The following is a 27,813-nucleotide window of genomic DNA, read 5'->3' on the forward strand; positions in this document are numbered from 1 at the left end:
TTTGTGAATCACTTTTCGTGACAAAAAATCATGTAGCTAGGAGAAAAATTGATTTATTGAGAATTCGTTTATAAACATGTTTATATTAACCGTAAACGTTAGTTTATGCTAATGTTCCGTTATAAATTATGGCTCTTATAAATGACCATATAAAATACTATGAAGTGAATAATTCTTTCTATGAGAGAAACACACAAGTAAAAAAAAATCACAAACCTGAAATGTGTAATTTGGGCAATTTGTTTACATATTGTTTTTCGGTAACAAAAATTTAACAAATCGCAAACAAAAAATCACTAAAAAATGTAATGCTGAATATTTCTAATTAAATTTGAAATTGGTTAAGAAATACGACTTGCGAATGATTATGAAAAGTAAATTACTCTTCCAGACTATTGCGCGTGGGCTGCCGAAGCTATTCCAGAATGTGAGGCGGGAAATCAAAACACAGGCAGAAGGATTGGATTAGAAATTTATGCCTTAGCCCTCACGACCTATGTTCACTATAAGTAACAGCTTCAATTTGACTAATGGTTAGCGAAATGAGAGATGACTTATTGCATCACTAATTACAATTAATGAATTATTAATCAAATTTAACTGATTGTCAGCAGCAAAATGTACCAAAAGATGTTTGAGAAAAAAGTAACTAATTTTTTAGTCAAATTTCATAATCTAGTATATCAAAGTTATAATCACCCCGCTATAACACAGGCCCTGAAGCTGGGCACCGAGCACTCAGTCTTGTGCTCTCTACACGTACCGTTAGTCAGCGCCCTTTTCGATCTTTCCGCATCCAAACCCTTTGGTACCAACACCACTTGTAAGTTGGTTCAAGTAAACCCTTTTTTATTTTACATTGTAAATGTTTGTTGACTTCACCTGCTTCTCGGCAATCCACACCCTTTCCATCCTCTTAATTTTCGAGATCTTTGACACTAGATTTTTTCAAATAATTCCATGAGCAAGCTTTGACCTTTACTAGCATGTCAAATTTAAATAAAGCACCGCTGTCTAATTTTGCAACAAACAGCGGAACTGGTCAACTTTGACCTTCTACGTCTCAACAAATATTACGTATTAAACTTTTTTAGGCAGTAAAATACGAATTTCGTATTTCATCAGTAGTTATGCTATGCATTCCGTACACACAACAATTTGAACTATGACAAAAGCAAGATGATGATCACTTCCCTCACAGAATGGAGAAAATCCTGTCGGGATTATGAAATATTTATTCATGCTTCATGAAAGTTTCCTCTAAATCCAGGGATCAGACCCCAAACACTTGGTACAGCTACCTTGGAACGAGAGAAACTTAAATCTCCACCAGTTTATGACATCTTTGGCCCCTTACGAGATATGGATTACTGAAACGTTGCGTATTTTTAACGTATTGACCTGTAAAATCATAAAAGAGGTAACGATAGTAACTCAGGTGTTGTTTTTCTTCTAATCTGTACACAGATTGAGCAGAGCAGATGTTCCACTCGAACCCGGATTTCAGTAAATTCGATTTGCGTGTTCCGAAAATTAACGGCACGCGGCGTTTACGGCTAAAAGGAGCTGCGGGGGTAAGAGCTATGATCACTTATGCGTGAAAAAACAGTAGCATATAGATAAAGTGCTGTACCTAAACCGCCTAACGGAATAACTGCGGCACTATGCCTCATGTTGCGTCAGTTCACTCTCAATGTTCATACGGCCCTGATGTTTACGTTCGGAGACGCAGAACCATATTCAAATCGGAGGAGCCGAGGACCATGAGGTTTGTACCTTTATCCTTTCCCAGAGCATGGCCTAAGAGAGATTTCAGCTGTCGGCATCCTTCAACTTCAAGCTGGGGCCATTTTTTAAACACTGCCGCAACCACAATTAAGGCAGGAGGCAACATAAACTTCTGGCTCTATTATTACAGTCGAACTTAAATTTCGACCACGTTGATTAGAGCCTTCCGAGAAATGAAGCCGCGCCGCAGTTTCAAGTGAGAGGACCCAAAAGGGGCCTTCAGTACAGTAGCGAAAAGCGCTGTATCCTAACGGCCGAGTTTGGTAATTGCGGTACAACGTTTCGTAAGTTCACACTCAAGCGGGAAGCCCAAAAGTTTGTATAGAGAATAAACACGATAGCGGAATCGCGTCAAGCAGCAGTGGGGCGCCAATGCTTTAAGCCGATCAGTATGATCGCATTCCTTACGCTGGCTTTGAAACCTCTTCTTCTATCGTATTGAGAATATTGAGAGACAATGTACAGTGCTTTCTTCTTTAAAGCGATTCAAGGATAACCAATCATGAAACGTCAGCAAAATTAGTAGTTTTTACACGATTGGAACCCGAAATATCTCTTTTTATCAAAATGAATCATCGTGAAAGCATTAAATCTATTATTAGATTTTATTTTATTTATGATTACAGTTAGATAGCCCTTATTTCTCGACGCCTCTTTATATTGAAGTATTCATAATAAAATTTAGTCAAACAATCTTCAATTAAGACCTATATTTTTCTAAACAACTTAAGTAAACGTAAAAATTTTTTACATGCGAATCCTCGCCTACTGGTCGTTGATTGATGAGTGTGATGGAACCTGCTGGCAAGGCCTCCTTTGATTTCGACCCCTTTGTGATGTCTCGGAACTCCTCTGTGTAATCCTGTACAATAGCAATGCACACACAATCACATGCACGCATTCGTCTAATCTCTATAAATTCTTAACTATTCGTTTTGTTTAGTGAAAGTTTGATTACATTGAAAAAATTAAGGTATCAATTACTAGAAAATAAAGAATTACCATTAGGTGCTCTTTTCAATGCTTGGGATTTGAATAATTTTTCTATGGAAATAATTACAAGAAATAAATTAATTTTCTTCATCTAAAAGTGGCGGTGACTATTTACCGATCTTTATCTCCTAATTGATTTAATGTTTTAGGATCATAAATTTCTAATTTAGAAATACCTATTAGAGAAACTATAACCAATCTTTAATTTCAGGTATAAAAAATCGTATAATGCGCACAAAGCAATGACCTCCCCTTTTTTGTCAATAAGGATTCAAATTTTGCAATCAGAAGGGTTAACATAAAAAAGCAGAACAGTGTACATGCGAACTAACTTTTTTTCGATGAGTTTACTTACTCACCTCAAATTGTGGCCAGTTCATGGCCATATTTACTCCGTGATTATTGGACCACCACTTTAGGTCTTTTTCGTGATCCGCATTGTTGATCGTGTGATAAAACTCTTCATATATTTGCGGCAGCCTGAAAAATAATGTTTATTCTTTTACATGATTGTTAAGTGTAAACATTTTTTATATCAACTTCAACGGATTATGCAATCGCATAATTCAAAACATAGAACATAATCGGTTAGTAAAATCATATTCTTGGAACATTAATTGTGCTACCATAAAGTGGAACGAAATCTCATTTGCTAGAAAAAAATACGATTCTAAAAACTTTTTGATTTTAATAAATGAATACACACATCGTTTACATAAAAGATGACAGTATTTAAAACAACGCATTACAGTAAAATTTGCAAACAGTTTTTTTCTCTTGTTGGACAAATTTAAGAGCATGTGAAATATCTTGGCACGTGAAATTGAAACCTCCTGTACGTGAATTAGGCCCTGATGATTTAAGAAAAGCAAAAGTTTTCGTGCACGTTCTTGACAAGTAGCTCTTAGCGGAATTTTTCAACATCCGCTTTCTTGACTTCGGCTTTTAGAAAAAAAATCATGTAGATAAGGTAATGCATTTTTCTCACTTCTGACGTTAAAATTCAGGCCAAGAGCTTCGGCCGCCTACTCTGCGGCTTTATGAAGAAACGCTCCTATGTCAATCGTCTCGTGGTTCCTTACCATTTTCAGGAGAGGATGTCTACCATTTGCAACGACGTAAGCTGTACTTAGAACAATTCGATTATGAAAAGACACTGGAGATTCGGATATCTTAAAAAAAGAATTTTGAAGCTTTAAGTTTCTAGTTTTAGATCTTTTGGCAGACAAATTTTTGGAGCTATATGTTCCGCGCAATTGTAACAAGTAGTGTGAGAAAAAATGTGTGCAATTTTTTTGTTATTTTTTTTCAAGTCCACGAGCTTGAAAAAAATGTTTCCAACTTAGCTATGGTATGGACTGGATAGCTGGTTTATTCAGCTTCAATTTGCTGTTTTTAAACCTCGGTTCGACTATTTTTTAGTGCGATATCGAAGTTCAAATAAAAAGGAACCCTTTAGTCTTTGATCGACGATACATCAATGGCTAAATGGTAAATCTTCATGAAATGACTAATGTTGAGTGTGCCTTTTAAAGCTGAATAACCCCTAAAAACACTGCGAAGTTACATTTCGATCTAACCAACCGTTTCCTTGTTGCAGACGGTCAAACTTTTGAAGAAATTAAAAGGTCACGTTTTTCGCGCTTGACTATGTCCTAATCATGGCTAAAATGGAAAAAAATTTCAAGCCCAAAACGTACTACGTGCAGGTTGCACGGTCATATTTACGCTACTGCGCACGTGTGTGTGTGTGTGTCTGAATAGGAGTGTGTGTTCGTAGGAATGTGTCCTACTGATGTTTTTGACCATCAATTTTTAATTTAATTAAAATTAAAGTTGATGACTCAAATCGCGTTTCCACCCCGATTCATATCAGTTTAGGAAACAAATCTCTGCTCGATTTTCGTGCGAAATGAACACCTAAAAAATAGTTTGTTTTTTTAAACTAACCTTTTTCTTCATTAAAATATTTTTTTTCGTTTTGATTTTTCCTCATGCTAAGGCGTCACTTGTCAGAGCCGGAAGTTGCTCGTTTAATGACTCTTGTTGAAGTTGGTCGTGAAGTTGGTAATAGTATGGGCCTTACCCAATCCGTAGCATCCCGATTGCATGCACGGTACCTTGACGACGAGCCAACGATCACCTGAACTGGACCTTGTGGCAGTGGGGTACTCTTTTGTTCAGCAAAAAGTCCCGATTTTGCCTTAATGGTAACGACCGACGTCCCCTTGTTTGGTGTCGTCAAGGGTAACGTTTTGCCAAAAACTTCGTGCGTCCGGTCGTTGACTACAACGTTGGATCGGTGATGATATGGGGTAGCATTTCGTGGGCCTCGAGAACACCCCTGGTATTCATTCAGGGACATTTAAATATTAAGAGTCGGGGTGGCAACACGCGTTATTGAACAACCTACTTACTTATCAAGATTACATACGGAAAGACGAACGGACAATCAGGCACACACACACACACACACACACACATACACAAGCGTAAATCCGACCGTGAACATTAAAATTTTTTCAAGTTTTGGAAACCTATAAAAAAAATTTTAAACGTCGAAAAAAAAAATTTCTACAATTTTTTTTAGTAAATTTGAGCGGTTTTTGCGAGAAAAATAGAGGAAAAGCTAAAGAAAAATTTTGTTTTCATTTTAGCCATATAACTGTAAAAGGCACACTCAACATTTGTAATTTCATGAAGATTTTTAATTTAGCCGTTGAATTTAGTCCTTGATTTTTCTGTGCGACCATTGGTTGCTGAGATATCGCCGATTAAAGACAAAAGGGTCCTTTTTTATTTAAAGTTTGATATCTCATTGAAAAATCGTCCTACCGAGGTTTTAAAAAAAGGAAATTGAAGCTGATGGAAAAAGCTATCCGGTACATGCCATATCTAAGTTAGAAAATATTTGTTCAAGCTCGTGGACTCGAAAAAAAAATTTGCAAAATTTTTTTCTCACAATACTTGTTAAAATTTCGCGGAACATGTAACTACGGAAATGAATCTGCCAAAACATCTCAAAACGAGAAACTTAAAGCTTCAAAATGACTTTTTTAAGACCTTGATATGACCATTTTTCACTGAGATACTGCATTCTGGAAGATCACTAAAAATTCAGAAAATTTTGTTGATCCTTTAATTTTTTCCATTAGTGCATAATGGAGGAACAGACGATTTGATATGCAAGCTCTTATGCATATGCATGATCTTACGTGTAGCGATGTCAAGCGCCGTAAGCTCGTTCTTCGTCCATTGAACTACCCCAAATTAATAAAAATTTGTTAAAATAAATTAATAATTAAAATATATATATGGACATGAAAAATATAAATTAGAACAATAAAGTGAAAAGTATTTTCTGAATAAGAAAAAGGTAACACTCATTTTAAAGTAGCACAGCTGTGGGCAGTTATAAAACAGTAAACGCCAAACCATAAATTTTTCATGATAAAGGTAAACGCGTTTATGATTTGCAGCACAAAACTATTACATACTTAAAAATGAACTTTTAACATATTGTTAACATGTTTAGTAGAATTCTCTTTTATGCTAGTATGAACCAACAAGCCAATAAAGTGACACTAAAAAGAAACAAAAATTTTTTTTTTACAACCTTTTAAAAATTCCGAAACGCGTTAGAAATTTAAAATGGCGCTCACTTCATTTCTCAGCATCTATGCTAAACAGGTTTTACGTAGTGCGAGCTTTCAAAATAAATCAAGCGCCATAAAACACTATTTATTTTTCAAATTAAATTTCTCTTTTAACTTCTCTGCTGAGAATACAGATTCCCTTCAAATTACTCGTATCATAAATATAACACCTGGCTTGAGATAGCATATATTTCTGAAAAAGGATTTTTCTTTCGATATCTCTAATAGCTTAATTGGGAAAGCACCCGACCGGCAATCGGAAGTTCTGTGGTTCAATTCCCAGTAGACCGATGTTAGAAGATATTTTCTCAGGAACGCATAATTAATTTTTTTAAAATTTATTTTCCTTCTTGTCAATAATGACGCTTATTATTTCATATTATTTGAAGTGTTAACTTGATCAATGCTTTTTATTGCTATTTCCACAGATTGTGGAGTGACATCTATACTGATCGATAGTAACTATAGAATAAGAAATAATTTATTTCACTTCTTCCGTGTCATTATATTAATAACATTTAAGAAACCATGCATAAAACAAAAGTATTATTTACAGTAAAATAAGCTGTTTTATATTATTTTACATTAAATAAATGACAAAGAAAAATTAATTAAATATATTGCTTCAATTATTCATCACTAAATTCGATATATAAGCATCAAAACTGTTAAAAAAAATGCTGACATGTGTTACTAAGTAATCTTAAAAACAGTATGCAGGGCGCTTACATTGTTTTATAAGAAAACGCCACTGTCCAATCTTCTGTTGATATTGCAAAACAAGGTACCCAACGGATGTGTATTTACTATGTTTTGACTTCTTATTACAGTTTGAGAATGCACTTACTTGTTTTTGAACCTTAAATTATTTTCGTGAAAAAAAATAATAGGTGAAATATTACTGGGTACAACTATTATTTACATTAAATGACATATGATAACTTGCTTAACTCAATTTTGAAAAAATGGCGATTAATGGCGCTTTTGAGGTGACACTCAATTGTCACTGAGTTCAATGTAGGAGGAGCACATACAGTTACAACGGTTGGCAACAGTTCAAAATTACCAACCTCGTGGATGACGAGACGGATTAACAACTCCGAATTAGCTGTTTCGGCACAGGCACACTCAATTGCATCAGTGTGCCCCCTGAATATTTTTAGTGCCAGTGGCGCAATCTATAGACGCGACATGTAGTTAAACTCGCCACTGTCCACGAACTATCTATAATTCGACTAAGGATAATGTGCCTAGTTACTGTAAGAGTTATTATCGGGAGAACTGTTATCCATGACACATTAGTTCACACCTCGATGTTTGAGTTGACCGCGGTTTAGTTATTCTGTGTTTACCCAGCTTGTTAACATTAGCTTGGTGAAGTAGAGTCTAAATGGTCAAAAGTAGATAATAAGCCAATTAAGATTCATTGGATCAAGATTATTGGATATCAGTATTAAAATTATTTCAGGCATGTGCCTTTCATGTAAGTAGATAAAGTCGTCGTGGTTAACTGTCGATTCTGAGGTACGTCCATCATTCTGGCCTCAAGGAAATGCAACCATGTACATATGTAATGTTTGCTTGTCACGGCACACAGTGTGTCATTTGTGGAAAAAAATCGACCAACAGTGCAATTCTTAACGGATTTTCATGTTTTTTTAGAAATGCCCGTAAGGCTTGCAGGTATAATGAGTGGCTGCCGACATTTTATTTCGACTAAACAGAAATTTGTTATTTAACAACCAAGTTAAAACTTTTTGCTGCTAAATTTTTCCGTGATACCATTTCTTCCAAGAGTTTTAAATTCATTAAAAAAGGTCATAAATTAATGTAATAACTAACTAAACATAATTTAAGTGGGGCGATGGTCGCGGAGGTTAAAACGTGAGCTTTGGATCCACTCCGTCGGCTTGCGGATTCGATAACCGCCTCGCACTCTGGAAGAGTCTGGTAGCCCTTGCGGTGAACACTACCCTAGCAAGGGAGATATTTATCTCCCGAGAGTCGTGGGACCGGTACCTCTAGTGAAAAAGGTTTTTTCTAAGCACTTAAAGCTGTTGCTCTTGGTGGTTCAGAACCCATATTTAAACTGCAGGTCACCCTCCCACCACCACGTAAGTGTGTGGGGTTTGTATAAAGGAATAGGGAAGAAGGTGCAAGAAAAAAAGTAAACCCTTAGGGGACGCATTGGAAGCTTCCATTCCAATTCCATCAAAACATAATTTTCAGTGGATAAGAGTAACAACACAGATTGTTAATAATGTTATAAACAAATTAATTAACAAAAGTCATTTTTTCGTGATTCGCAATGATAAGCTAATGTTAACCCATAGCTTTTGTATAAAGTATCACAGGTGATAATGTGGAATTGATTTCAGTGGAATGAATGTTGATAACAGCTTTGACTTGATGTGCACGATAATAGATGGAAAGGTGTGTAATATTCTCACTGGACTGAAAGCATCTTCTCGCTGCAATATTTGTAGGGTTTGATCAAAACATGCTAACAACTTACCATATGTAGCTAAAATTCCATGCAATGAGGCACACATATTTGTTCTGCGTCTTTCAACTTTTGGAAAACGCAACATATAATATCAAAGGGTCTTTTTCAAGAAATTTCGAATTATTTCCGCTAAAAAATCAATGCCATTCATGAAATAATGAACAAAATTTACATTTCTTTATAAAAATTTTGTGAATAATTAACACATTTTTGGCCACTATGAAGAAGATGAGCGCAAAGTTTCTTTGGTAAGACATTTTAAGTTGATTCCGCGAAAAAAATCAATCATATCCATAAAAAAAATGGTGAAAGTGTGCATTTGTTTATAAAAACATGATAGCCAGAAGTGTTTGGCAAAACATTCTAAGCCGATTCCGCAAAAAAATCAATCCTTTTCATCAAAAAGTGTTTTAAATGTGCATTTGTTTATAAAAATTGTTTGGATAATTGAAAGTCTTAGATGAAATTGTATCACGGAAAAGTTTAGCAACAAAAAGTTTTACCTTTGTTGTTAAATGACAAATTTCTGTTAAGTCGAAATCAAATTTCGGCAGTCACTTGTTATATCTGCAAGCATTACGGGCATTTCTAAAGAAAACCATCAAAATCCGTTAAGAATTGCACTGTCGGTCGATTTTTATCCAAAAAAGGTGTTTTTTGATACACTGTGCGGCATCGGGAGCAAAATCACGGACTCCATGAGGCGTCAAACAATTTAAATATTCGTCTTCAATCAAATTTCTTTCAGAAATTTTTATTTGTTTTGATTGTGTGGTAAACGAAACGATCTCGCAGCCTCACGCTCTTGCACTTTGATTTTAAATTATGTTTAGAGAAGTGACTATGCTTACAGAAGTTCGATACGCTCGATAGTTAGTTCGATACTAATCGAAACAGTTATGCCAACATTAAAAAGTACGTGGCAATGGTGACAATTCTGTTACGCAGAAAACGGTAAACTAAAAATTGAGGTAAAAAGTCTAATATTTCCCAAATTTACCGTAACTAGTGTGGAAAATTAAGCTTTATCACACGGATTCTTCATCAATTATAGAATCGATCGCTTTTACTATTTCACGCTAGGATCTTCAAATCGCACATTTTCAGCCCGATAGCTGCCATATTGAATGATAATCGGTTTTTATGCGAATTTCGATCTTCGCATTCTTTAGCCAAGCTAATCATAGAAAAATCCGAAAAAATTGCAGTATTTTTTTACATCAAGACATCTCCGTGAATTTTTAGCAATTTTTTTCGTGCGAAATTCGCAATGGAAAAATTGTAAAACTTAGTGTACGCAATTTTTTATCAAAAGCCTTAAGAAAACCCGAATTTTTTATTATTACTCAGTCCCCCGAAGACGCATATATCCTCATTTTCCTCGATTTTTAAATACCCTGCCGATTAAAACGCACTGAAAAAGCAATGAAACGGCACTGGTCAGTGCTGATTCAGTGCTATTTCTTCGACACTACCTGTGTCTTTAGTTTTATATACCTGAGTTCCCCTTAAAGTGTCCACTTAAATTTTTAAAAGGCTATTTTCATCCAATAAATCTAGTCCGTGAGGTCCTTGAAATGGTGTGTTAGTAGTGTATACCAAAATGTTAGTGAAAATCGGTAGGCTACCAAGTAGACCAGCTGAAAGGGTTTGAAAATTAAAATGTGTAACATTTTAAAATTATCTACGAGAAGTTTAAAAATTCAGAATCTATGGGGTTCAATTATTTCAGATATCTAACTTTTTCTTTTGGATGTTTAAAATTGGAATGAATATATCGTATCTCGTAATTGTAATGAGAGACGCCAAAATAGACAACATTTTTTAATTCAACTTCAAAGTAGTATATTAATATATAAGTTATCATTATAAATATGTATAATGAGAAAATTCATAAATTAAACAAGTGCTAATAATCTGAACAAAATTCTAAAAAGGGAGTCTGTTTGGTTGCGACCAGGTACTGTAAATAACTTTGTCCGCCCGGTACGTGATGAATACAATAGGAACATTATGACCGTCCCATCACTTCTCAGTGCCGTTTAGGTGCCAAAAATCCGCACAAACAACCAGTGAAACGGCACTGACGGCCCAGTGCCATTCACCAGTGCGTTTTTCAGTGCTTTTTCATCGACAGGGTAATGTGATCGATCCTTTAAAATAACGATAATTGTGAAATTTAGTTATTTCGATTCTGTTCTCGTTAATGTGTCCTTCCACGTTTTTTCGTACAGACATTATTGTATTCGATGACAAAAATGACATAGACAAAAATGATATTGGATGATGTTTGCTACAACTTTTGTTTAAAACATTTTTTGTGAAATAAATATTTTTAGAATTAAGTACAGTAAGTATTGTCTGTTGTGAGCAGAGACAGGAGAGCGGATAAAACATTGACTTCGGGCTTTGTCTAAAGCGTTACTGATCAATCTGCGGGGTGCCCCTGTCGCTATTTGTAACGTACGAAATGCTAATACTATTTATTATTTTTATGTATTTTACTCATCCTGGTGCCTATCTCACAACCTTAACAAGATTCATATAAATTGTTAAGTTGTGTGTCAGTCGAAATGACACCAACCCCGTTTCTGATATTCGTATACGTTGAAATGGTTCTGCTATTATAATGTATTGTCAAGCGGAAAAATGATAGAAAGTGGAAAAAATTAGTCACAATTTACAATTGCTTTAATTTATACGGTTGCGCCACCACGCCAAGACGCCGGCCGTCTTTCTTCAAAACCGCGCCGCCGCTGATCCGAATTCAGCACCGTCGGCGCGGCAGCGTATCGGCGCGCCGACGTAATCTTACTATCGGCGAGAAAACTATAGGCATCTGCCTTTGAAGCTTAACAATTCAGTCAAAAAAATGCTAGCACAACAAAAAAACAGTCATGTAAAAGCTGAAAGTGTTCTACGTAAATGAGCTTGAAGGTGTTTATGTAAAAAATTTTTTGCTTAGCAGACTGAAAAATGTAAAAAAAGTAAGGATTTTCGGGTACATTTATGAACAGTCAAGTTTAGAGAATTATAGTTGAGAAATTAAAAAAATAATAAAAATTGTTGCTTAAAAGTACAAAAATGTGCAACTATATTATCTTAAGTTCTAATACAGATATTAAAGCGATTCAAACTGCAAACTGTAATGGATAGACTCTGTATTTATTTTCAATTACCCGAAAAGATGTGTTAATCTTCTTTTTTGTGAAAATCGCGATATTTTTAAACATTTTGTTGTTGTTGGAAAACAAGTGACAGAGAGCAGGGGGGGGGGGGGCCCTTTTTTGTTTTACTGCCGACCGCTGGTGCCATTCTTCGACCCCTGGTTCTGAAATCTTGGATAGCACCTGGCCACAGGTCAGGCACTGAAGATAATACAGTTGCACATTTTTGTACTTTTAAGCAACAATTTTAATTATTTTTTCAATTTCTCAACTGCAGCTGGTTCACAACAGTTTTCCTCATACTCATGAATTTTTTCAAATATTCCCATCGCCCCTTGTATAAGAAATAATGCTTTAAACTTGACTGTTCTTAAATGTACCCGAAAATCCTTACTTTTTTTACATTTTTCAGTCTGCTAAGCACAAAATTTTTTTTACATAAACGCCTTCAAGCTCATTTACGTAGAACACTTTCAGCTTTTATATGACTGTTTTTTTTGTTGTGCTAGCTTTTTTTCTGACTGAGTTGGTAAGCTTCAAAGGCAGATGCCTATAGTTTTCTCGCCGATGGTAGATATATTTACATGGTAACGGATTTCTTCCCGCCAGGTGATCCAGTGGCTTTTGATTGGTTGCGGAAATTCTGGCGAACAATTAGGAGTTAAGGTATATGGATTTAAATCAATATCTTCTGATGGAAAATGATCTTTTGTCCCCACATATTTTTATCTTTTCCCAGCCACATGTCAACAAAAATACTAGGCTATACCGTCACGCCGGTGCCAATTAGCAAAGAAGGTGCCGCTCACCACCGATTAAAATTGCAGAAATCGCCACCGCCGGTGAAAAGTCTGTCGGCGCAGCCCTCTACTTTATACAAATAATGTTTAAAATAAATGAAAACTATGTATCATAATTATTCATTAAAAAAATTATAAATAAATAAATTTCGTAAGAACTCTTAAGCAGATTAAACAAAAAACGTTGGCAGAAGATGATCAAAGAAAATTATATAGCTAAAATATTCTTATGACAATTAATTATAAATTATAAATCTTACAATAATAAGTCATGCATCAAACATTATAAAATATACAATCCAAGTCATCACAAAGGAGTTCAGACAACTTTTTGGAGAAACTATACTAAACGTATAAAATTAAGTTTAAAAATTAATATTTTTAAAATGTAGAATGCTAGAATAAGTCAAAATGTCAGCCGCGAGGAAGCTTAGCATAGTGCTTGACATAAGAGAGCAGACAAATTTTTGGAGAAAATATTCTAAACGTAAAGGTAAGTTATAAAGGTGTTAATAGTAATATTTCTAAAATATAGAATGTATTTTCTCAATACTTTTCCATTCTGACTTATTTTTTTCAGAATATTTTCTCGAAATAGTTGTATGAATTTCTATTACGGCATGCTAAAGTACTCAAATAAAAAAGTAGGGCTTCTCGTTCTTCGGGCTTTGTTTCATTGGTCAGCTAGTGATGCGGAAAAGAGCGTAATGGGACCGTGGTGAGCGGTGACGTAACTGAGCAATTTGAAATGACCGTGTACGGGGGTCTTGAAATAAGAGGAACTTAAGATAGGGGTGGTGAAGTTGAAATCGGAGAGACTTCAGTTTACTTTCAAATATCGCGCCGATGGCACGCCAGTTGGCCCGCGGACAATTGATCCATAACAATTAATCCGCGACAATTGGTCCGCGCGACAATTGATCTGTTGACAATTGATCCGTCGACAATTGATTCGTGAGCATTCCATATCTTGATATCTGAGTTAAATGAAGTACGTCGGTTTATTGTTATTGATTGTTGGTTTTTTTTTTCAATTGCTGTGTTATTAAAGTTCTTAAGATGCCACTGAAGTTCATAAAATTAAAACGGGGTGGTTTAATGTTGTTACACGAAGGCCATTTGTATGCAAAGAAAAGTGTCAACAACACAAATGTAACATGGCGTTGCGTTGAATATAAGAAACGATCATGTTCCGTAATAATTCACACAACAACCGATAAACGTACTGGTGATGAGTATTTTGATTGTACTTCTTTTTTTTTAAGCATGATACATGTCTGAGTTTCATCTCCTCGTTATTATTTATAGATTTTATGAAAAAGGATTCTCTTTAAATGAACTTATGAGGATTGTGGCATGTTTTTAATTTAAAAAGTTTGGAGCATTTCATCATAACAATCATTGCTACCAATGTCGAAGTATTATATACAACTTAAGTGGAATATTCCCCGTCCCCTTTCCAGATTCCAAGTATTGTCGCGGATGATTTATTGCGGATGAATTGTCGCGGATCAATTGTCCACGGATCAATTGTCGCGGTTGAATTGTCTACGGGCTAGTTGTCGTGCAGCCATCGCGCCATACGAAATTAACATTATGCTAATTGTACCCTATAAGTAATAACATACTTTGTGTTTGGCCTTGCAAACCCCTCCAAGGGGAGCCTCAAACAAATTTACCCTAAAAAAAGTATTGAAGGATTTTTTTGCAAAATATTATTCTTATATAGTGTCTGCATATTTTGTGCAAAAAAATAAAATAATCGTGGAAGCGATTTTTGTTTAAAATTACGATTATCAAGAAAAAATGTTGGATAAAAAATTTTTACGTGGGGAATGTTCAAAATTAAATTTAGAGTTACAACGTTTCTACACAATTTTTTGTGAAATTGTAACTTTTGAATGCAAAAAGTTCTGAAAAAATGATATTACTGAAATTTTTTGCAGTATTTTCTCCTCAAAAGATTTTCAGATACTTCTGATATGTAATTTAAAAATCGTGGGAGCTCTTTTTCAAAAACAATGCTTATTCCCATTTTTTAATTTCTGGGTTTTAAATATGGGACAGAATACGCCAAGTGTTCCCACCTAAGATTATTGTTTTTTTTATCCAGTTTCAAATTATCTGAATTATACATATTTGATATCTAGTGATGAATTTAAATGAAATTTCTTAATCTTTTAGAAAAATATTTTTTTACATTTTTCTGAACACTTTCAAAATTTTCAAAAGTATATAACTTTTCTAATTTTCATCAAAATTGAAAATTTTATTGGGATAATTTGCAGTTCTTCTATCCATCTATAAGAAAGTTTGACAAAAAAATTTTATTTGGAAAATAATGTTTATCAATTTTGAAAATGCTCTACATTTTTTAATTTTGGTTGAAAAAATCCGATTAAGGAACTTAACCTTCATTTTGGAAACCTTCAGGAGTGTATCAAAGGCTGACTTGATTGGACGAATCCTTCAAAAGTTAGTGTGGCTACAAGATTTAGGTAACCATACATACAGACATACAGAGACACCTAAAAAATTGTATAATGTTCGGATTCTGTGAGTGCCAAAACGTAAAGACCCGTTAAAAACTAGAAATCGAGAATTTGAACGATTGCATTACACTCTCACGAATGAGAATGTAAAAATCTGAGCGGAGGCGGGTACCAGATACCATAGAACAGCAGCGTAGCCAGGATTTTTTTCGGGAGGGGATTTGATTTTTTTCGAGGGGGCTTCGGGTTTACGCATTGACAAAGAGTAGGGGGAAAGGGGTTTGAATAATGAAAAAACTTAGTTTCGGGGGGGGGGGGGGGGGGGGGGGGGGGTCAAGCTCCCCCCTGGCTACCCCACTGCCATAGAAAAAATATTACCCGCATGGACTGGACCTCTATCGGTTCAAAAATGGAACTATGGTGGTTCAATTCTTCGGGGACCCGCCTAATTCGACTAACACGCAAGACGTACCCGTGTACAGATAAAATTGATTCTGTGGATGCATGAACAGAGTAATCCCACAAGCGGAACGCGTGCTCTTCAATGCTGGCCTACCAGAAGTTCGGTAACTCAGCCCGCGATGCATTAGCGCATCGTGTCCACCGTAGTTCCTTTTTCGAATCGATATATGTTCAACCCGCGCGGACAATATTGGTTGTATGGTACCTGGTACCCGCCTCCGCCCAGATTTTTTTACGTGTAGTACTATTGGACCTATATTAATTCATCGATCAATAAATCCATTTAACAGCCGGTTGTCAATATACAGGGATATTAAGTTTTCAGCGTAAGTTGAATGTTGTCCCCTCGAGTGTAAAAATCACAATTTGACCATGAAATTGTTCCCTGCCCAGTTTTTATTCTTGATGACTTTATAGAATGTAAAAAAATTAATTTCTTTACAAAAGAAAACAATTTTAAGCATATTTTTTTTTTCAAAAAATCCATTTTTATTTTTATTACAAAAGATCAGAACGAAAAAAAAATTATGATAGTCTTCAAGTGCATGATTAGAGTTTTTCAAACACTATAATAACAATCTAATGGGATCATCCTAAAATAAGTTACACTAACGTGAAGGTTGAAAAGCACATGAAAAAGTGAAAATTGAAGGCCCCTGCATATTGACAACCATGTGACAAATTGATCTATGGTTCGGTAAATTTATATGGTCCGTTAAGCCTAAAATTCAGTTAAATGATGACCCGACAAAAAAAATAATTTTAGATAGGACCACACTTGACGTATTCTGCCCCATATAATAGGCTTCATTTTTCTTAAAAGATGACTGAAACATTATTATGAAATTATGCTAAAAAATGAGAATTGTATAATCTAGAACATAAAACATTTCGGCTAAAGTTGGTTGAGGTTTACTGGTCTCGGACAGAGTTATTTTTTCAGAGCTGATTTTCTCTTCCAAAATCACTACCACCTTTACACTCTTATACGCAGCGCGCATAGAGCGAGAATATTTTATTTTTATATTAAAAACACTCTCGCAGACAACGTTTGTGCATTCAGTAGGCAACTATCTTACATTCTATCAACTAAATATAAGACCTTAGTATAAGAGAAACAGAGAAAGAAGCAACGTCATCCTTTGCGTCAGCAAGGCGGCAGGGCGAGTAGAGACGAGGAACGCGAGTAGAGCGCCAGCGAAGCTAGAAGCGATCATTTCCCTCCACTAATTTTCTACCCTCTCCGCGCGACTCCCACGCAACGCCCACGCGGAATCCGCTATATGAGGGCACGTATTAGCATGGAACGTCACTTGTTTGGGAACTAGACACCAGCACCCTTACAAAAACCTACATCTGGTTACCAGCCCTAGGTTCAAACCACAAGCCATTACCGTCCCTCTCTATCCACAAACGCATTCACCTCTGTCTCATTGGACAACCTGTAGCTGGATACCAGCCCTAGGTTTCTCGAAGCTACATCGCCATTACTCTCCAGAAGCGAATAACTTGGACGTTAAGCTTGTCTCTAAATCTTGTTAACATAATGCAAATTATACTCAGAAAAAATCAATATCTATGCACAAATCAATTCTCACTGGTTCTTTTACTTATCGCTCCCTCGCTCTCGTCCGCTAACGGGCCTACTGGCATTCCAGACCGGCCGTTTCCGCTGAGACAGCTGGCATTCCAGCCCTGTCAGTCGACACGCTTACTAACTTCATCCCGTCCCTCTTCTTCTATTTTAAGAGATAGAAACATTAGCTCCTCCTTCCATCTTCACCAGTTTTATCCACTCTCACTCACTTTCTCTCGCAAGTACCCACTACTTTTTTCTCTCGCTTTAACATTCATGTCCGCCTCACCATATTCTTACTAATCCCCAAACTTTAACACCACCCCATCTGGCCGCCCGTTCTCCACGAAAAACGCAACTCAGGTCCGATTATTCAGAAATATTTATCACTGAGCTTGAAAAATTTTTGAATTTAAAAAAAAAATTTTCGCAAGGAAATAAATAGCAGAATGTTGTTGCTTAAAGATTAACAGTAGTTTTCTTAAAATAAATTATTCTGCACTTATATTTATTATTGTAATTATTCGTGCTAATAATGACTCATTTACACAATATTCAAAGAGAAACGGAAAGTAATGAGTTTATTTCTAATACTATTTGCATATAAATTTACCTTTTGTTCTAGGCGGGTAAGCAATTGCGTCGTCTCAGAGATTGTGTAGTATTTGAAGACTAGTGATTGTTTCCTTTTTCGCAAATTTCAAACTTAATTTCAAACCACGTTTAGAGCAGCTTTGTTAGTTCTAACGAAAAAAGTGCATTCATACAAGATTATCGTTTTTAGAAATTTGGGTAGTGTGTTAAAAAAACTGGTAAAAAACTTTAATTTGAGAAGTTTGTACAAATTTCTGTAATGAATCATATTTTTTAGCACAGGAACACGATTTATGCAAATTTTCACGTGAATGCAGTTTTTTTTCTGCCTTCATAATGATATTTGTAATTGTTTTCGTTTTTGTGGGGAAAGCAGATCAAAATGTTTTATTATAAACCACACCAAGAATGGTTTCCTTGAATATCTACTCCGTTTATGAGATAAAAATAACATTACAGATCATTTAATTTTTAAAACATCTTTAAGACAAAATTTCGTTATTTAGCTTTATTCCTCCTTCTTTATTATTCGAAACTGAGTTTCTAGAAATAAACTAAGTGAGCAATTTAACAACGGGGTGGTATGACCAGTTCAATGATGACAATAAATTGTGAAGCTGTGTAAAATGCAGATCACTATTAATGATATAAATTACTATAAAAAGAAAATGCATAGCTTCGTAATTGTTTGTTAAGATTACCTTTTATTTCTAGTTTAATTACTTAATATGCTTCTAGTATGCTCTAGGTCTGACTTGTTCAATGATGACATTAAATTGTGAAGCTGTGTAAAATGCAGATCACTATTATTGATATAAATTACTATAAAAAGAAAATGCATAGCTTCGTAAGTGTTTGTTAAGATTACCTTTTATTTCTAGTTTAATTACTTAATATGCTTCTAGATATTGTATATACTCCTTAATACAAGAGAGGCTTGTGACGTGGTAGATATTACCCGTCACTAACAGAACTTGACCTGTCAAAATGAACCGGGAAATTTCGAATTAACCCGCGTGAGACGCTAGAGCAAGGGTGACCTCCGAAAGCACCACCAGGAAACACTCAAGGTAATTTTTATAACGCTTTTTTTATTTACTCCTTATCTCTTCTCTTTTCATACTTCCTTCCGGAACCTTATCTATCTACGAAAACTAATTTGTAGCAAGAGAGAGGAAAAACTTATACCGCAAATCGAACTGACAATTCAAATGTGGGAGCTTCTTCCCGCTAGAACTGTATGGCACCATCGTACGGACGTCCGAGACCACATCTCAACAGAGGCGAAAGCGAACGTGGGGTCCCGACCCTATGTCGAGACCTAAGGCTCTCTGTATACAAATTCTTTCACTGGAGTGAGAACCCTGAATGACGATTATACGTGGTAATTATGCACGATTTTAGACGTCCACACATATTCATAAAGTCTTGGTTAGATAAATGCTACATGATCTCGGCAACGTCGTCCATTGGAGAATAACCTAGACTAGAGAATTCTGACCTCTATGAACTTCGGCAGAAATTTTGACCTATCACTCTTGCTCTGTCATCCAAATCGTCATCATGACATCCGAACGAGAAACCGTCGATAATCTGTTTACTAAATGATTAAATATCCTCAGACCCAATAGACGTTCCGGAAGGAAAACTGAAGGACGCAGAATTGACGTGGAAACCAAGGTATAGGTTTTGTTTCCGGGTAAGCTCGATGGTTGTACGGGTTTTGATTGATTTTTAAGAAGAATTATTCATTAGTAATTTATGATCAGACCACGTCTTCCGACGATGGAGTCAACCTTCTCTTTCTCGAGTGTCGCGAATGTTTCCGTAATTGTAGAGCGTGCTTGAGACATATTAATACTAAAATAGTAGGATTATTGAATTATTTTGGTACCTTGATTTCGAAGATAGCCTAACTTTCTGTTCTGTTTTTTGGGGGCTTAGGAAACCTAAAATGGTAAGATTGTGAGAATTTAGTTCAGTGGGAAAGAGCAAATTATTTCGATTCGTTAGAGTGAAGCACCTCATTTCTTGTAACTTAAATAAAGTTTCTATTGTCTTAATTGCTAACCTAAATTTGAATTAGCCTAGAGAAGTTTATTTAATTTGTTACGAAAACCTACCCCTCTGATTTTAAGGGATTCAGAGCGATAGGTAAAAGGATTGTGTAATTCTAAGGTATTAGTGCTTTTCTCCCTTTCAATTATAAAGATAAATTGAGATGTTTAAAATATTCGTTTTCAACAAGGAGTTTGCAATCTTTCAGGCCGGGATTCAACCACTTCTCAGACTCAACTGTAAAAAACGGATGACTATGAACAATTGTGGTTTGGACTTCCTCCTCCTAGTTGATTATTGATGTCTTGTCCGAGAAGATGGCATACGAGAGGACAAAAATGAATACAAAACAAAGAAAAAAAACGTATAAAATATAAAAGACAAAGCACAAGTAAAATATGTTTGGATACCTCTAATTTATTTTTCTGCGTCCATTTCCACATTGAGAGGGATCACGGGCTTCTGATTCCATCCGGCTACTTGACCCGTCATTTTATACACAAACGCCTTTAAACATTTGTGACCCATTCACGAAAAAGACATGTATTATAATAATATTTATTGCTTTACTTACCAAGGAAGAAAGCAAGAAGACAAATTTTGACATTTTTGGACAAAATCTTTGGTCGTTTTAAGCTAGTCTGCGTATCGGAGAGACTTAACTGCGAAACATTGATGTAGTAAGACGAAAAATGGCTTTTGTTTTTTCAACTTGTTTATGCAAATATAGAAGTTCAATTTACGACAAATATTCGTGGTCAGCCTACTTTCATGAGTCTTTCAAAGTATAAAAACAGACAGTTCACTTAATAATAATGTGCAAGTTTGGTTTATTTGAAATAGTTACAATATTACACTAATCAAATTCAGTGGAAAAATAATGGGTACAACTTTAAAGATTTCATAATAAACCGGAACGCAAGTAGATCGCATATATAGTGAACTTATCGCTCGTCTTCGCTCAAACGTTCGTCCACCTCTGGTTCTATCGCTAAAAAGGCGCGATGGGTTAGCAAGGAACTTTTGATTCTCCCTAATCCACCCCCTCCTTTTTCTTTATTCTCTTCCTTGCGTAAGATAACAACCGTATTTTGTCAACAATATGTTGCTTCATTGTCAGCAGCTTTGACTTTTTCAGTGTGTGATTTAAGGTTCTCTGTTCTTGGGCGAACTTTCGAACCCTTTCGGTGAACGGTCTACGAGATGTTATGTAGTTAATTACATACTTAACACGGGACGCATTCTGTCTTGCCCATTGAATCTTCTTGTTCAGCTGATGCATGCGTTTTTTGGTCGTTTGATCCATCGTCGGTTTTAGTCTTCCATTTGAATCAGCCAAAGCTCTCGCAGAACCATAAACTGAACAATTGATGGTCCAGAAGTCGGACTCCTCCGAGATATCTTCACCAAGGGAGGCATTCATTTCAGCCAGATCTTGGGGCTTACGAGGAATATGTATGTTGATGCTCCTCCTTATCCTGAAATAACTATCATCTTTCAGAACGTGTCTGCTTTCCGCCGTTGAACTCAATGTCGCTTCCTCATCTTCATCTTCTTCATGCAGCGGTTAAGGAAGCGCTCTGCGCACATATCCAGTATTTAAGAGGTAGGCATGTTGATTTCGCAATTACTGATGCGAAACGTGTTGAAGCTCTGGATGTTTCTGGCAACACAGAGTGTGCATATGCGCCATAAAGTCTTTTTAACAGAGATAACCCTGGCATCTAGCAGTCTAGAAAGTCATCCTTGAGTTGATCCATCCACTCAATGTCGGCTCTGCAGGTTTTTTCGTTTTGAACTGCATTTGAAACTTTTTGGTGGTTTGATGCCTTCATTGTAGTTCCCACGTGCAGCTGGAGAAAGGGTTCATTAGTCCTTGTAGAACCCCGTATGCAAGAGTAAGATTGCTTACTCTGAGAGGTCACCCGGTATCCCAAAGTCTCCGTTTAAGACATCTCGCTCAGGTGCCATTCAGCATTCGGCATGCATCCGCTTATGGGTTTCCCCATAAGCGGATGGTTCCCTTGGAACCATCCCTCGACAATTGTCGGCGACTGCTTATTAAGTATTGTAACCATATTCAGCAGAAACCCTTGGTATAAGAGCCGTTCTAACCGCAACCACGGGTAGCATCGCAAATGCCTTCGCATATTTATTGTACGCTGGGATGGATTTAAAGTTACGAAACAGTGATATCTTCGCGTCTCCGAGAGCACCGTTTTCAAGGACAATTACTCAGAAATAGTTGAAAATTAGCTGTTCGCAAACTTCTCATGTCTTAATGCGCTAAAAAAAATCAAATTAAAATCCGAAAAAAATATATTTGCATGTAAATCATAGACTCAGTTAAGTAGATTATTTCTATTCAAGGTAATCAGTATGGCAATATTATCTATCCCGTATTAATATTTCTGGTATTGTGAGCGTTCACAGAAAAGAATTAATCTTATTTTGAGTCCAGAAATAACGGCTTTTTGAGATGCAAGATTTTTAAACCAAAAAGGTCCTAACTTGAGTCTGAGATTGAAAGATGCAGTCGTAGAATTTCCTTCGCTTCACATTTAAAACTTGGAATACATCCTCTTTCAATTATGGCATTATTTAAAGTCATCATCTTATAGTTCATTCGTCGTTTGAGGGAATATCAATATTCAAGAGTTGAAATCAAATTGACAACAAAAATATATAAGGCCAGTCTATGATTTACATAAGAATAGAATTTTTATAGATTTTCATTCGATTTTTTTAGCATGAGAAGTTTTTTTGAAACTATTTTTCTCAAAACGCCTCGGTAAATATTTTTTAAAGCTATAGGGCTCATTTAGAAGGTAATCAAATTTTCTATAAATCATATGTGAACTAAATTAGTGATAAGATACATCCTTTAGGAGATATTGCCAAAAATCGATTCTCGGTATTTATGGCCTGAAGATATGCGCTCTATTTCGATAACTAACGAGTACTTTTTAAAGCTGCGGTGCTCATTCTAAAGGCAACTTAATTTTTTTATATGACAGATTTTGTGATAAAATATAACCCTAAGGAAATTTTCTAAAAAAAAAACGATTATTGGTTATTTTTCTGCACAAAAAATGTGTTTTTCTCGCAAACAGGATCTGTTCAGATTTTGCCTCAACGAGTTTTGATTACTCCTAGGTTCCAGAAAAAGCATGCCACATTCATTTTTCTTAGGTGCTTTAAGCAGACTTTTTTTGATTTCGGACTATAGTGTTTGATTCTGTCAATCGACTGACTTTGCTCGCCCTTTGTTCTTTTCACATGCTTTAGACTCTCTTGAATATTGAATTCCTGATTTCATCCACTGTTGGTCGTCCTGATGCATGCGCCTCCTTCGTTAATGCAAGTCTGAAAAGGTCACGAATAGAAGTGACGCTTGTTAGGACAGCCATTTATTTTGATTCTTTTCAACTGATACTTTTATTCAGTAAATTTGTTTAAAATCATTTTTAGGGTTTGAAAATACATATTTATTACGATTTAATAATTATTTAAAAATTACTGATTAAAAGTATCAGTTTAAAAGAAACGAATTCAAAGTGTGCCCGAGCAAGCGATCCTTCTATCCGTGGCCTACGAGGTCCTGCCTCAACAAAGGAGGTATGCAGCGCACAGGCCGAAAGTGTTGGTGACTGCTGACTAGAACTCAAAACAGATACGCTTGGAATTTTGTAGTCATACCTCGAGAACACGTGGAAACTTCTTAAGTTTTTTTTTTTGGTTTGAATTCAATATTCAATTTTAAAGGCTGTGTGGTATGTATGGTTAGCCATATTTATACTTTCATACGAGAGTGGAACTGTGAGAAAAACTCAAAAATTAAAAATTAATTTCTGAAAATAGCTTATAGCAATGATGATTTGGTGAATGCTAACTCATAATAATTTCCTGTTGATAAAACACTTATGAAAACTCCCCGAAATTAAAGTAAAAAAAATTTGTTGATGACGAAGGTACTGCCATCCAAATAAGAAAAGTAGTAACTACATTGTGGATGAGTCCCCTGTCAACCTAGCCGAAACTGGGATGGTAGGGGATTCATCCTATATGTAGTTACGACTTTTCTTGTTTGGTCGGCAGAATACTCTGCAAATATTTTTTTTAAATAAAAATACTTTATAATAATTAAGATCGATATTATTAGAATTATTTTTATTGTAAAGCGCAGTTCCAATAATTCTGGTAAATGCTAAGTTAATTTCAGTATTACTTTTCAAGATTGAGATTCATAAACCTGACATGGCCAATTTTGTTACTTTACATTTTTATATAAATATTCTTGCGTTGAGAAGCAAATTTAAAAATCGCAAAACATTCTTCAGTCAAATTAGATGACTCACCCTTAAGAAAAAGATTTCGTAGCATATCCCCTCCTATCGGCAGGTAAAATTTCGGGGGGGGGGGGGGCGGCCGATATTTAAACCAAGCGGCTGGGGACACTCCCTCCACTCTAGGAGAAATATTAGATACCCTGTTCTACAACGCATCGATTCAACTGTACAAGAATCTATGATACTAGACAAGTATGATTTTAATATAAAAAAAATTTGTTCGGATCAGTAAATAGAGTTATGTAACCCTACAGGAAACCAACATTTTTCAAAATTTATCACATCCTCATTAGGAAATTTGTATAGGAAGCACCTGGTAAATTTTTGGTCTTATGCCTAATATTAGTTAGAATTTAGAAATAAAAATGAAATTAATTATTAAGAAATTATTAAAATTGTTTGGTATACGTGTTGATCTTTAATACTCATTTGAAAATGTTTATATATTCTTTCTATATTGTTTAAACCAAAAAACACAGAAATTCCAAAACGATACTCTATCATAAAAATTGAATATAATATTTACACCATTACCGTCAAAGTTATGCCTATGTGTAATTTTATGCTTCGAAAGAATACTATTCGTTTCTGTTATCACTATTTCGTGTTCATCTCTTCTTATTCCTAGTGGCCCTTCTTGTTTGAGCCTTTGTATGCTGCATTCCAGCTTCCACATGGGATTTCATAAATAAGATTCTGTTTGTCTGGTTTATCGCGTATGTCTTTTGCCAATTGTATGGTCCCTAAATATGGTACAAGTACCTTGTTTAACCTATTATAATCTCTAGTCTTCTTATTGTTATGATTATTATCTTTTCGCTTTATTTGATAAAATTTGTTGCTTATATATCTTTCAGTGAAAAAAGATAGATAGCGCTTTAGGAAAAAAGCCCATTTCTATATTATTTTCATGAAAGTTCTCCGGTGACAATTTTATAGTTCGAACCAATATTTTGTACAGCCCCAATTTTGTTTTATATTAGGTGATTTGAGAGGAAACTTAGTTGAGGCCCTAAAAAAGTCGGTTTCTTATGCCAATCAATAATAATATTTTTTTCATTAAATTCTGTTAGTGTAAAATGAAAAAAATGAAGTTTTTTTTTAATTTTCATAGTTGGAAGATCAGACAGTGTTGCCAAATCCTCTTCAACATGCGGCGCTGTTGACACCTAACCTTACTTAGAAAAAGTAGTTCTTAGATTGTTGGCAGATGTACAAAGACGAGATCAGATTATGCGCCAGTTGTGTAAATGCTTGTTAAGTGATCAAAGCGTAGTACCTCTAGCAGTTCGAGCCAAAAATAGCGAAACAGTTTAGAATTAGAAAATTATGCTGGACCTAAGTAAGAGCATCGAAGAGTTTAATGGAGAAGTTTCAGGCAACAGAGATTGGATTGAGATAACTCACAGAATGAAATCTCTTAATCACTAGCCGGACAGTTTCGCGCTTAGAACTGAAAAAATTCACTTTGAAGATGAAGCCAAAGACTGGTTTAAACTTAGAGCTTCATATTTTACAAGGTGGAAAGACTTCTGTGACGCTTTATAGAATTCGTTCGTACTCGATGAAAGTCAGCCGACATAAAAGAAAAAATGCTCGTGGGAATTTGGTCTAAAGACGCATGTAACGTGAGCAGCGATGACAGCGAATTGAGAGAATTACAGGATCTGAACAAGCGGGGAAGACCAATGCAACAAAACAAAATAAACTCGAACTCCAAAGAAGTGAGAAGTTCGGGAATCGGAAACTTCAAAGATGCGACCGTTAGAGGGGGCTCCCACTCCTTCGACGTTTCAAATTCGGGGGTAATGCGTGAGAAAGCACAGAGTCCTGACACGCGTACGTCGAATTCAAGGCAGCGTGCACTCAGGCACTCCTGACTTTCAAAAAGGGGGCGGGTAGAGGGGAAAAATTCCGCTTACTCCTTTGGAGTCGCGACGCTTGTATCTGTCGAGCACTCGTATGCTTGGAGCTTTTATCTTTGGAGTTCGAGTGTAAATCTTCACATTAGCGGGATGCAGGGTGCGAGGAAGAAACATCAGGACGGAAGTAGAACATCAACCAGAAAAGATCGGTGTCGAGTACATCAGACCCTCGAACACCACTCGAAAACTAAAACGCCGAACTGAAGTGCTACAATTGTAACAATTACGGACATATCTCAAGAAATTGTCCTGAAACATAAGAGTCTAGGACTTGTGAAACTAACCTACAAATTCACAACTCAAGTGTCACATGAAAAAGTTGGGGACCGCACTACTATTCAGTTCAATCTAGTGGATATATAATTATAGCTGTAACTATGAATGGTGTGATGATACGATTTATACGGATTCACATAGTTCCGGATGAGTTCCAGCAGATGGATACGTTGATGGGCAAAACCTTCGCCGATACACCTTCTGTAGTATATCAATTTAGATGTATCTCAGGGGTACATGTAAGTCTGTTTGACTAAAGACGCATGAGCTAAAACAGCCTTTAACATACAGAGCGATACAGAGGAATTCACAATGATAGTATTTGGACACATACGCGCCCATTTTTATTTTTTCAAGCTTATGCAGAAGGTGACAGGTCCGTTGTGCAAAAAATAAGTATTGTTTTATTTGTATAATAGCCTCATACCAGGAGATTTGTCTGAGGATGAGCTCCGCGCTCATGCATTGGAAAGACCTGTGCGCAACTTGATCAACAATAATGCAAGGCACAAACGCACAGAACGACCTTTTATCGAACGCACTTCAACTGACAAGTACTGTGCAACGTTACTAAATATATTTTTCGTCAAACCGGTGAGCCTATAATAATCTTTATCCTCAAGCGCAGATGGATCATCAAAATTCAACCCTGTTTTTCTTGCCTCCTCACGCAAACCATTCAGAAGCTTAGAAATCGAATCTTTCTTAAGAAAACCATTATCAACCAAATGAGAAGCACAGCATCTCGCTTTTGCAGGAATCAAAATATTAAAAGCAGTTTTAAGAACATTTAATGCCCGTTCATCCTGAACTACTGATAGATGAGTCTTTGGTTTTAAGAATTTGCCACAACAAGAACACTGTTTTTTCGGCATAATAAGTGGTAATTAAAACTTAATTCGCAAGTAATTATTTCACCTGAAAAAATAAAGAGAATCTGAGACTGATGTACAGAACTATTAAATAATAAGGATTTTCAAAAAAGTGTAGCCTCTCATGCCTATGAAGTACCTGTGCAAAAAACTTACAATCGCTATGAAACTAGTCGATACTGATAAAATAAAACTACAATAAAATACGAGGGTGGATTGATAAGTTTCCGGCCTGACCAAGAGATGGCGCCACTAGGCCTACCTTGAGGTGGCGTTCTATAGTACCATCCTTAGATAGC

The 27,813-nt window shown here is 35.8% G+C and overlaps 1 protein-coding gene across 4 annotated transcripts in view; it reads right to left on the reverse strand.

The window, feature by feature from the left end:
* Positions 1–27,813, reverse strand: part of LOC117172295 (protein kinase C and casein kinase substrate in neurons protein 2) — a 547,527-nt gene that overhangs the window by 204,494 nt on the left and 315,220 nt on the right. For all 4 annotated transcript variants that reach the window (XM_033360057.1, XM_033360055.1, XM_033360056.1 and 1 more), the window contains exons 6-7: positions 3,141–3,261; positions 2,540–2,650 (exon numbers count right to left, since the gene is read on the reverse strand). In XM_033360057.1, the coding sequence (XP_033215948.1) occupies positions 2,540–2,650; positions 3,141–3,261 (232 nt within the window). The remainder of the gene's footprint in view (positions 1–2,539; positions 2,651–3,140; positions 3,262–27,813) is intronic.

Source organism: Belonocnema kinseyi, chromosome 5 (assembly GCF_010883055.1).
Source record: "Belonocnema kinseyi isolate 2016_QV_RU_SX_M_011 chromosome 5, B_treatae_v1, whole genome shotgun sequence".
NCBI classification, from domain to species: domain Eukaryota; kingdom Metazoa; phylum Arthropoda; class Insecta; order Hymenoptera; family Cynipidae; genus Belonocnema; species Belonocnema kinseyi.